This window comes from Phoxinus phoxinus (genome assembly GCF_949152265.1).
Source record: "Phoxinus phoxinus genome assembly, chromosome: 20".
Taxonomy (NCBI): Eukaryota; Metazoa; Chordata; class Actinopteri; order Cypriniformes; family Leuciscidae; genus Phoxinus; species Phoxinus phoxinus.
Window position 1 is genome coordinate 17,766,958 of NC_136895.1, and position 11,625 is coordinate 17,778,582.

The following is an 11,625-nucleotide window of genomic DNA, read 5'->3' on the forward strand; positions in this document are numbered from 1 at the left end:
AAAACGGCTAGGTTTTGAAACACAGCCCATAATCACTGAGGAGCCTCTTTAGATTTGGTAAAGGGTGATGAGAAACTCAAGAGGTTGTGTGTCTCTGAGCTTTTGTGTCTGAACAAATGTTTTGAAGAAAATGGTTCTTGTGCATGCAAAAGTCACCACCATGAAATTGTTTAATACTTTGCTATGCAGTTTCTAGGATGTTCTGGATGTAGAAACCATCTTTAGTGGTAACTTACCAGCACAAGTCAAAAGAGCCTCCATTCTGTATTTTTTATGTAAATCTATGCGGTTTTGTTGCCAGGTGTTTTTGCTAAACATTTACCTAATAATTTGTTGACTGAGCTGCATTTTTCCTGATCTATCAGGATATGTGAACAAGGTTGTGATGGTCATTGATAAAACTCAAATGAAGTTATATAAAATAATATGTACTTTAATTAAGAGACTGATACATGTACATAAAGTCATTTTAAAAGAACATACAGAACACAAGACTTTTGTGAAGAAAAAAAAAACTTGAGCAAAATTTCTCCCTTTGAAATTGTCCGACTTAAGGTAAATCAGCTAATGTAGCTGATCAGCTAATGTAGCTGATCAGCTAATCAGAGTCAAGTAATGTCAAAAACAAAAGAGAAGATTTTAAAAATGTTTAAAATTATAGTAAAGGGAAAATGAAACAATACTGCCTGGAGTACGTCACTTCATACATGACATTTTACTCGGTTGCTGTACATGAAACATAAGGAGTCACAAGGTAAATGTAAAAATCCTTCAAGTTTTCACACAAGGCCCCTTTGGGTTACAAAAGACAATTTACAGAAATAAAACATACTTAAAATCATTTACTGAAAAGGGTCTGTACACTTTTAAAAATAAAATCATGTTATATACTATGTAAACAAACAATGAAAGAAATTTGAGGATTGCATTAAAACAGAAAGACATCCCTTGAATCCCTTTCACACACAGAAACAACTCTGTGACCATTTGGAAAATGGTGCATTTTAGAAGAGCTTGGGCAGCTGCCGTAACCTACTCAGATCCAGGAAATTTCCCACTGACCCCTGAGGCTCCGTGACCTCCTGCGTCCTCTGGTTTTCAGTTAGCGAGGACCTACGTTGAGGCAGGACATTCTTTGCGTCATTCTCTTTCTCCAGGTTCTTCCCGCCACGCATAAGCAGCTGCATTTTGGGCCGCAAGTCTCGAATTAACTGCTCTTGAGAGTCAACAGGAGTCATATAGAGATTGGTGACTGCCTTGTTTGTAATGTTTTTGAGAACCACAGCACTTTGTTCTTCACGGTCTTGCCTAACGCTCACGTTCTTGGACGTTTCATGCTGTACGGAACACCCGAGAGCGGAGTCTACCAGAACGGCGTCCTCTTGCTCTTCCTCACTACTGTTTTCTCCTTCAATCAGTCCGTATTTCTTCATGTACTTACAGGTAGCTAGAGACATATTGCTGGGGGACATTATACTGAGTCCAACACTGCTCTTTTCAGCAGGTCTTCTCAGGAGAACCGCACCAGGGTCTGGATATGGCCTGGAGGACTGACCACCCAATGAGAGTCTTGACAGTTGCGAGTCGCTTAGATACTTAAGTGCAATAGCGTTGGCCTCCAGGCTGAGGTCTACACTGCCGCTTGGTCCCCAAATGCTGGTCCCCACTGGTTCGGAAAGAGCTAGTCTTGAAATCACTGCATCAGGATTTATGCCAGCGAGGGTACTGAAGAGAGAAAATGTGTTAGAAACAACTTTTAATAATGCTTTGATTAAACAATCTGTCAGACTATGTCATTACCTGGCACTCTCGACAGTTGCACGTGTCATCTTTGCTTGGGAAGAGTCCAAGTCTACGTTCACCCCGAACTGTTGGAGTTGTCTCAACGTTGCACTTAAGACACGGTCCTGATCTGGTGGACTGGATCTGTGCTTAGCTTTTTGAGTTTGGGCTATGGATGTTGTCGGTGATTTTCTTGACTGACGACCTACAGGGGACAGACTTTGTCTGTTTGAGACACTCTGTTGGTCTTGCTCTACCTTTTCAACCACAACCGTGGAGCCTTGCAGACGACTTTGCACCTGACCCTAGAGCAGAAATTAAAATCAAAGTTAGTTTGAACATTAACACTGTGTCAATTTCAAATTAAACGTGAAAATTGCAACTAAAGCTTAAAAATGGGGCCATACCAGTAGTTCTTGGTAAAATCTTGAGTCGTCCATTTCTCCATTTTGAGATAAATTTTGGCTCTGTGACTGTGAGGGATAATACATGCTAGCACTCTCTCCCAACACTGGACTGGAAAACGAATGGGCTCCAAAACCAGACGACATGCTGCATAAGACAAATAAAGTCACAATAAACATTAAACACTGCCTGGAAAACAAAAACATAACAGCCTTCTACAAACCAAGTATAATGGACTTCAAGAGGTTAACAATTGGTTAAAAAAAATGGTTTCTGAAAAAACAGCGCTCATTACTCGTGTTGTGGAGATGTTGGATGTTGAGATCCTGGACTCTGCTCTTCAGAGTAATGAAATGCATTTTCAGATCCGAGTCTGGAAGTGACTGTACTGTTGTTTTGACCTTCAGACTTTGGCTCCATCTCGGTTTGCCAATCCAGACTTGAGGCCTTATGTGTGGGGGCCTCTTGGGGAGCGGTCCAAAACAAACTCGCCCCTAAATAACAAAAAATAGACAAGAAATTCATGACATTGAAAGGAACTGATAATAAATATAACAACCTTCCGTCATAGTACCTGTTCCTACAGCAACACTGACACTTGTTAGTTTAGGTGGAGATGTTGCCATCTGATTGGCTCTTTCCTGCTGAGCATATTCGCTAGATGATACTGGAATCGTCTTGCTCTGAGACTCAAGGAGTTTTTGAATCTGTTGAGGAAAGTCTGTTAACAATCAGCGATGACAGGTCAATGCAAAAACAATGAAAAACTAATACGAACCTGGAGTTGTAGTAGCTTCAACTGACGCTCTTGATCCATGAGCATCCTGTACGCATCAGCAGGAAGTAGACCCACAGGGGTGTCCTGGACTTGGCAGCACTGGGCTTGACAGGAAGGGACTTGCTCAACAGAACCTTTTTTGGGATTAACTTTGGGGAAACACGGACTGGGTGATGGAGAGTAGTGAACTGGAACAGCAGGATGGCAAACAGGACTTTTAGTGGGAGATATGCGACAACCCAAAGATTGCCGAGAAGGCGAGAGGCAGTGATCCCTAGGTGGGACACTCTCAGCGCCGTAATGAAAACCACAAGGATTGTGCACAACAGTGGGATACACCGGTGGCCCTTGCCAGTTGTTTTGATACATGGGAACATGGCTGGGTTGGTTGGTGCAGCAGCTGCAAGGGTTGGTGGCTGGGGTGCTATGGCAGAGTCTGTGTTGGGGCGGATGAGGGATGGGGGTCTGGGTAGGCATTCCTGAACTATTTCTGCCACTGCAGTGACCCGATGTTGGAGGTTCGGAATAAACTGATTGAGGTTTGGTCGGAACACCTTGCGAAGAACGGTGTCTTTGTTGATGAAAAGAGCCACTGGGCGAAGCAGCATTCTTTGTTGAGGAAGAAGATGAAGACGATGATATGGATGATGCTGACGAGCCCTCTCTTGATCTTATTAAGGGCAGGGATTTTCTATTTGCATTGGGTTGTGGTGTTTGTTGTCCTGCATAAGGATGTAATTTGTTTTTCGGGTGAGAGAGGACAGAAGTTAGTGGTCTTCGGATTGGGGGTGGTCCAGGGACACTACTCTGTTCTGGAGGTCTCAACACTGAGAGGCCCTGGTGGGCAGGACTAATGCTTCTCCGCTGAACATTTGATAAGCTGTGAGGAACAGGAGTTGAGTCTTGTGCTTTAACAAAACTTGCATCCAAAAAACTTCCATCTAATACCATAGAGAGTTCTGGAACTGAAGGATGAACACGCCTAGTCTGAAGAAGAAGAAAAAAAGAAAGAATATTTGAACCTGCTAATGGTAATCCACCCTGAATATAGAGGTATATTAGGGGTGCAAGGCCATAAGTTAACAAACCTGATGACTGACAGGATGAGGGTTTGGAGATGGCCGAGGAGAGAGGTCTTCATCTTCTACACCTGAGTCATGATCACTGATAGACAATTTATTCTGAGGAGCAACTGAAGATGCTGCAAGAGTCATCCTGATAAGACAAAGCAGATATAGTGTGTTATATTTCTTCTTGCTTTGAAAATATTGTATTCATTTCTGTCAGATACACTAAACAGCCAAACATAAATCTCAATTAAATAAGTTGAAATTTTAGATAAATAAAAAGACTGTACCCTGTTAACACAGTCTGAGAGAGCAATTCCTCAAACAGCACAGTTTCCTGATTTTGGTTCTCAGCACTAAGCTCAAATTGTAGAGGTCGTCCTTCTGAAGGTTCTACATTCTGTATTGGTAAAATATGTAGTATGATTAAAAACTTAATTAAAGCAACCATAAAAACCAATTAGTACAACACAAAATCCAAAGATCAATTGGAAAAACACAATTGCTTAAGAAATATTACAAATTTATTTCATAATCAGATTACACATTATCAGTACAGGTTGCATGAAAAGGGGAAAAATGTTTCCTATAGACCTTGGCATATTCAAATTTAATTTGTCGAGTACAAAGGCATAGACAGACTGACCTTGTAAAGTGTGAACGACTCTGTGCTGGTGAGCAGCTGAAAGCTCATTTGCTGCTGCCCGACACATGGCTTACACTGGTAGAACTCCGGATCCCGGTGAGTCAGAGAATACAGGACCACCAGGAAAGCGCCTCCCTCTGACATCACTCTGGAAAGCCATCAGATGTAGACATGAACAGGAATTTTTGGTTTGATCTTTTTTTTTTTTTTTTGATTTCACAAATTCAAGCAACACAATGAAGAGATCACATTTACTTTTATTAACATCAACAATAATATTAAAACAAATGCGTTCATAAACAACAGATCAGTGATCTACAATTATCTATGAAAATAAATAAAACATGAAGCTGCATTCAGAAGAATGCATTTCATTTCTGTATTATGATCAGCATCATGATTATATCATGAAAAGTGGGGTAATATTTTATTATTTAACTTTAATTTATTTTTTTATAATTATTTAATTTTATGGTTACATAAAAAAAATCATTTCAGTTGCAGAGAAAGCTATTATAAATGAAAGATTATGAAAATATTTTTAATCAGAATAACATACACATAAATTTCATGTTGTCTTTATATTTGAGCCCTTCTTGGAGCTAACTGATTTATTGGCGAAAGAGCAGATGGATGGGACACTCACTTGTCTTGGAGGGCGGAGCTGTGCAGGTACCTCAGACACCACGCCCACACCAGAGGATTATGGATGTGTGTAACGCCACTCAACCATCTGCCACAGGAGAACAACTGTTACACACCTATCTGAACATCTTGCGAGACTCCAAGCATGTAATTAATGGGGCTGAATTATTATACCTTCCAACAGGCTGAATAAAGACAGCAAGACAGTCACCTTTTCTAAACACTTAAAGTACTTACATTCCTACTAACGGGAGAGTGTAAGCCTTCGGATCGGATTCAAGTACGAGGAGAAGTTTCCTGGTCTGATCCATAGTTAGAAACCTGAGACAGAATGTCACATTTTAAATCACAAAAAGATTCTAAGGAGGACATATGGCCATATAAGAAAAAAAGAAGTGCTTCCTTACCCACGTTTCCTGCTGTTTTGGGTCACACCTGCTGGGCTGCTGAGGTTTCTGGCCAGTGCGGTAGGGATGATGGGCACTGCCCGGACAGGGACGGCATCTAGCGTGCATGCCACTGTGACAGCCGCCCAGGACAGGTCAAAGGTGAGTCTGTCCATGTTCTCGGAGCAGCTGAGACGAGCTCGCAAGGTGAGGAGTTTGGACAACTCCAGCATCTCTTTACTGCAGCAGAAATGTTGAAGCATCTAGAAAGAGACATGAAAGTAAGCATTAATGGACCATTTCATCTAAATAGAATTTAAAATAAGACGAACAACAAAAATGCTGGAAGGAAATAACCATTTAGTTTACCCCAGCTCCCTAACAAGGTTTGTTTTATTTGAAGGTAAAGAATGAAACAGGGATAAATAAAATCCTTAATATTTGTTTTATTTTAAATATATAAAAATGACCAAATTTTATTGTTTTAATTTAATATTTTTATTTATATAAAAATAGTGCATTTTAAAATGAAATATAAACTACCATTCAAATGTTTAGAGCAGGTGTATTTGAATGCTTTTGAAAGAAGTCTCTTAGGCCTGATTGCACCTGGCGCGTTTTTTTTTTTTTTGCAGTGAGGCACGCCTTTTTTCAATTGTTTTCCTATTGCGTTTTTGAAGTAAAAAATAAATAAATAAATAATCAACTCCGATAGGAAAAAGCGCCCAACGTCATTGCGTTTATTTTTTCACTGTCCAATCGAATGAATGGAGAGCCAGGCTCTGTGTGGTGATGAAAGCTACAGTTGCTTTGAACCTGCTTTGAACGCCCGGAGAGTGCGATGATGGAGAATAAACTTGTGCTGCTCTCGCGGGTTAACAGGAGCTAACGACTTCACGGACCGTAACTACCACAATGTTAACTGCAAGTAAATAAAGTTAATAAAAAGCTGATTTGACGTTTACTTGACTGACAGGACAGCTGTTTAGGTGGTTGCCTAGCAACATAAAAACCGCAGCGCACTGCGCGTTCTGTGTGATTGGCCAGTGCTGTGCGCCTCGCGTTGTTGAACCTGAAAAACGCGTCAGGTGTGATCGGGGCCTTACTGTGGCGAACAGGCCGAGGGCAGTGAGAGAACGGCACGAGGATTGCTGAGGAGCGACACCTGCACGACACACCAGTCTCGTACCTCTCACGGAGGAGAGGAAGCAGAAGAGGAGGAAGGACGAGAGAGGACAAGGCCTGGACTATTTTATTTGATGTTTTGTTTTATTATGTGTGGCGACAGACGACCGTGAGGGGCTGCCGTCTTTACATTCGTTTTTGTATTCGTTTATTTATTTTAAAAGTCTTTCTTTAAACACGTTTGCCGGCGGTTCCTGCCTCCTCCTTCCCACAACATCTAACCTTGTTACAGCTACGTTTACACTACAAGCCTTAGTGCTCAATTCTGATTTATTGCTCAGATCCTTTTTTTTTGTTTGGCTGTTCACATTATTTTTTTAAAGGTAGGGCAAATCAGGACACCCGTCGAGGACACAGACGAGGAGGAGAAGAGAGCAACGTTTTTCTTGTACAGTCTTTCCTCAATGTTCAGACTTGAGGTTGCATTGCAAAACATCAGACCTATAACTGATTTAGGAGAACATATGAAAGTGGCCCACATCAGTAGGGTTTTGGGCCGCTTTTGCCTGCAGTCTAAACATAGCCTTATATTCTCCAAGGTTGCATTTATTTAATCAAATAAAGTAAAACAGAAATATTGTGCAATACTATTACAATTTAAAGAACCATTTTCCGTTTGAATATATTTTTAAAATGTAATTTTCAGCATCATTACTCCAGTCTACAGTGTCACATGATCATTCAGAAATCATTCAAATATGCTGACTTGCTGCTCAAGAAACATTCATTATTATTATCGTCAATTGTAATATTTTTGTGGAAACTGCGATACATTTATGCAGGATTTTTTGATGAATAGAAAATTCAAAAGAACAGCATTTATTTGGACACTTCTTTATTTAATACATTCTTACTGAATAAAAGTTTTAGTTTTTCAAAAAAATTACTGACCCCAAACTTTTGAACTGAAGTGAATATAAACATTTTATATATGTTCATATTAATAACACATCCAGGTTAAATTAAGCACATAAGGAAACCTCGGCAGATGGAAGCAGTGCCACACACATATTATAATCACCTGTCTCTAAGGAACACTGCGTCACAATCAGGGCAGCTGTTACTGACAGGTTACGGGGTGAAGCTGACTACTATTATGTCTCAATAAGTTGCCATGGCAACAAGAGGAAAGCGCCCCAGCCATTCGATCCTAAACATGTCCTGTCAGCAATTCTCAGATCAATTACCTTAAATGAGATGTTCAAATCCTCCCCCGAGTGCACCGTGCTGCCTGTAGCATGCTGGCCTTCAAATACACATGGCACAAGTATATCTCCAGGGAGCAGGGCAGTTGGTGCTTTGCCAGGACATCCCGTCTGCTCTCTGCCCGGATCAAAACGATCCAGGGTTATCATCACACCTTCCTCGTCTAGGAAAATAAGATCTAGTCACTAAAACACATCGAAATATGAATAGATATGAAGATGTCCAAATACAGGCAATATACTAACCGCAGTCTACTGCCAGCGTCCCGAGCAGGAAACAGAAAAACTGAGGCTTGTTGGTCTGTCTAGCATGGCGGTGAGCTAAACGTAAGGCTTTTTCCACAAGTAACAGTCTTGGATTCCTGAAAGACACAAAATGTTATTGCACTGCAAAAAAATAATAAAAGTTGCTGCCTTAATTTTTTTAAAGTACAATCAACTTAGAAGTTTAAGTCATTTTGACTTAAATTACATTAAGCTGAAGTTGAAAATTGCTTAACTTATTTTGATTGAGTTAAAGCAATGTAAAAACATTTGTTTTTATAACTTACTGAACATATAATTTTTTTACAGAGAGAACAAAAAAAATCATAAAATGATTCAAACAGTGTTTTACAAAATACTCTACTCAGTCACCTATAATAAAATATTCAATGAACAACTATTACAGTTAGTTCTAATTTTTTAAGTTACAAGTTTAAGAACTAAATTGACAAAACTAAGTCTGAAATAAAAACAAATTAAAGTTAAATGGGAATAGAAAAATGAAATAGAAAAAACGGTGACACTTTACAATAAGGTTTCATAAGTTAACGCCAGTTAATAATGCATTAACTAAAATTGAGCAATTCATCTGTTACGCATTTATTCATCTTTGTTAACATTAGTTAATAACAATACAACTGTTCGTTGTTAGTTCATGTCTACTCACATCCATTAAATAATATTTACAGATAGAACTATTGTTTTTAATAAATGTTGAAATTAACGAAAAAAAAAAAACTAAGACAAAACTTTGTGTTAACAAATGGAACCTTATTGTAAAGTGTTGTTACACTGAAAAATAAGAAAAAAGACAAAGGTACATTCAAAGTTACTACACAAAGTATTAAAATATTAATTAATAATACTATGATAGTTTATAAATTGTAGTAAAATCGACTTTGACTGCAAAGAAATGGCCAAAAATGTATTTAATTTATTAAATTTTTTAAATTAACACAGCGATACACATCAAAATAAGGCTAAATGCAAAATACATTTTGCTATCGTCATCCCTAGTACATAGTTCACAAAATGAATCAAGATTGTGTTCAGTAAGTAATCACATGACGTTGATGGTGTAAAATATGAGCATATGGTTCACCCATAAACTTACAAATATAGATGACAGAAAGACTCACCTGTAATATGAGAAATGCAGACTGACAACATCACCACTGGGAGATGGATCCCAGAGAGAGGCTTTAGATGTTGGGAATGTCAGTGGACTGAGGGCATTGTCCGATGACCTTAAACGCATGCAAAATCATTACTTTTATTGAACAATAACAACGTTTTAAAGTGGTTTGGGTGCAATGAATGAGAAAGCTTAAGTAGTTACCTGAGGTTTTGAAGGGTTTCTGTTCTAACACTGTTCTCCAAGATGCGGGCTGGCAACCCTTTAAAATCCACATGTACACGATTCATTCTGTAGGAAAAAATGCCAAAAAATGAAGTGAAGCTGAATTGAATCTGATCATGCACCGATGCTTTAGCCTGAAGAGTGCGCTTTCAAAATATCTTAGATAACGTTAACGTTACTCAGATAGGATGTTTTGATATGTTTGGCAAGTTGGGAGACTTAGCTTACATGCTAACATTACAATACTACTAGAAACAGTTAAAAACCATTAACATACAGCTTAAAACTTCTTATAACTGATGGAGGGTATTTAATGTCTTACCTTTGGGATGTTTGAACGCTTTGCTCATGTCTTGGTTGTGTTTTAATCGCGACGCAGCAAATCCTGCAGGGTGTGAGCGTGAATATGGACCCACAAATGTGTTAAAACGGTCCTTCCAGCCCTTCGAGCGGTATTAACCGCGCCAAGACGAGTGTAATGACCACTGAGTTAATAATTGAACTCGTTTAACGTGTCAGAAAACGGAGAAATGCCAGTTGTCGACAATAAACAATGGAATACAAAACGAACGCATTCGACAAACACAACAACTCGAAAATAAATTGTGGCGCTGTTTCCAGGTTCCAATGGCGGGGCGCTGCAGCAGGGTGGCTCAGCCAATGGGAATCCACTTGCGAGGGACGCTCGACCAATCAGAAGAGAGGAACCGGATCCCTTGCTTACAATCCCTTATTGTTTTTGAATGGATAGAGAGTGTGAGAATATTAGCGTACTATTTTACAAGCTTTTTGAGGCTGGTTATTATAGAAAATAGAAGGATGTTATAGAATATATGAGTTTATATAATGGTATAGTAATAGTAACTTTGTGATCCTAACTTCTTTGAATATCTTTAATCAAATTTTATTCTGATTTCATGGGTCAGCATCATAGATCTGACATAAATATAATAAAATATACTTGTCTTAGCACACAAAGTTGCACTTGTTGCTCAAAAAAGATGTAATTTGCTGATGTTCTGAAGAATTTGCATATAATGAAATCGATATTTACATCATTCTAGTTTAGATGGAAAGAAAGATTAATGTATTTAGTTTGATTTTATTGTTTCCTCTAAATGTAAGAATTATTAGCATACTGACATGTGCTAAAATGTAGCTTGCCAAGATACTATGCACTCATTTTTTGATTAGGTCTACTTACACAAATGTAAAAATTTGTTTTTAAATCGTATATAGCAAAGTATATAGCAACTTAAAGTTTAATTTAACTTTATAATTTACCTTCATATATTTATTATTTGTAAGTTATCATTATTATTAGCAGTAGTAGGCTACTAGTATTATCATCATCATCGCTATTATTATCAGTGTTATGTGTAATTAATTAATTAATTACAGTAATTTTTTAACTTGTCCCTTGAAAAAGTAAGGTAAGGGATTACTTCTACAGTTACTTCTGATGTAATTGCATTAACCTTTTCATGCATGAATTATGACAACCTCGGTAAGGATTTTTTTTTTTACCTATGTGTTTTAATTGCTTTTAGGGCATGAAAAACAAGATTTGAAATGTATTATCCATTTTTTTTTTTACTGAAGAGATACTGTATTTAACATAATACAGTAATAACACAGCAATATTGTGTAGCCTATGTATTTAACAAACCAATGAATACAATTATATATGTGAAAACTATAAAATGGATACAAAAAATACAAACGCAAAATATTGCAAATGCAATTGAGTTTGTTCCTGTTCGACCAGTTGAAAAAAAGAACTTCATGCAAGTTGAACTTTGCTCTTTGATATCAGAACATGAGGATGTGATTCCATCAAATATCTCTACAACCTATTGATGTTTTCAGACTGTGAAAAAAACAAAAACTAGAGACCAGATG

At 38.2% G+C, this 11,625-nt stretch overlaps 1 protein-coding gene across 2 annotated transcripts; it reads right to left on the reverse strand.

Moving 5' to 3' along the window:
* Positions 1–408: 408 nt before the first annotated feature.
* stil (STIL centriolar assembly protein) lies at positions 409–10,428 on the reverse strand. Of its 2 annotated transcripts, none has more exons than XM_079593280.1 (17): positions 10,046–10,428; positions 9,703–9,789; positions 9,503–9,610; positions 8,346–8,461; positions 8,082–8,263; positions 5,731–5,972; positions 5,561–5,644; positions 5,325–5,411; positions 4,679–4,826; positions 4,323–4,432; positions 4,054–4,180; positions 2,966–3,952; positions 2,762–2,894; positions 2,483–2,681; positions 2,190–2,334; positions 1,801–2,087; positions 409–1,725 (listed from the first exon to the last, which is right to left on the reverse strand). In XM_079593280.1, the coding sequence occupies exons 2-17, from the start codon at positions 9,786–9,788 to the stop codon at positions 1,005–1,007; spliced, it is 3,762 nt and encodes a 1,253-aa protein (XP_079449406.1). In that variant the 5' UTR covers position 9,789; positions 10,046–10,428; the 3' UTR covers positions 409–1,004. The 2 variants fall into 2 exon arrangements, with proteins under 2 accessions (XP_079449406.1, XP_079449407.1); XM_079593281.1 differs by having other exon boundaries at positions 5,735–5,972; positions 10,046–10,191.
* Positions 10,429–11,625: the final 1,197 nt, after the last annotated feature.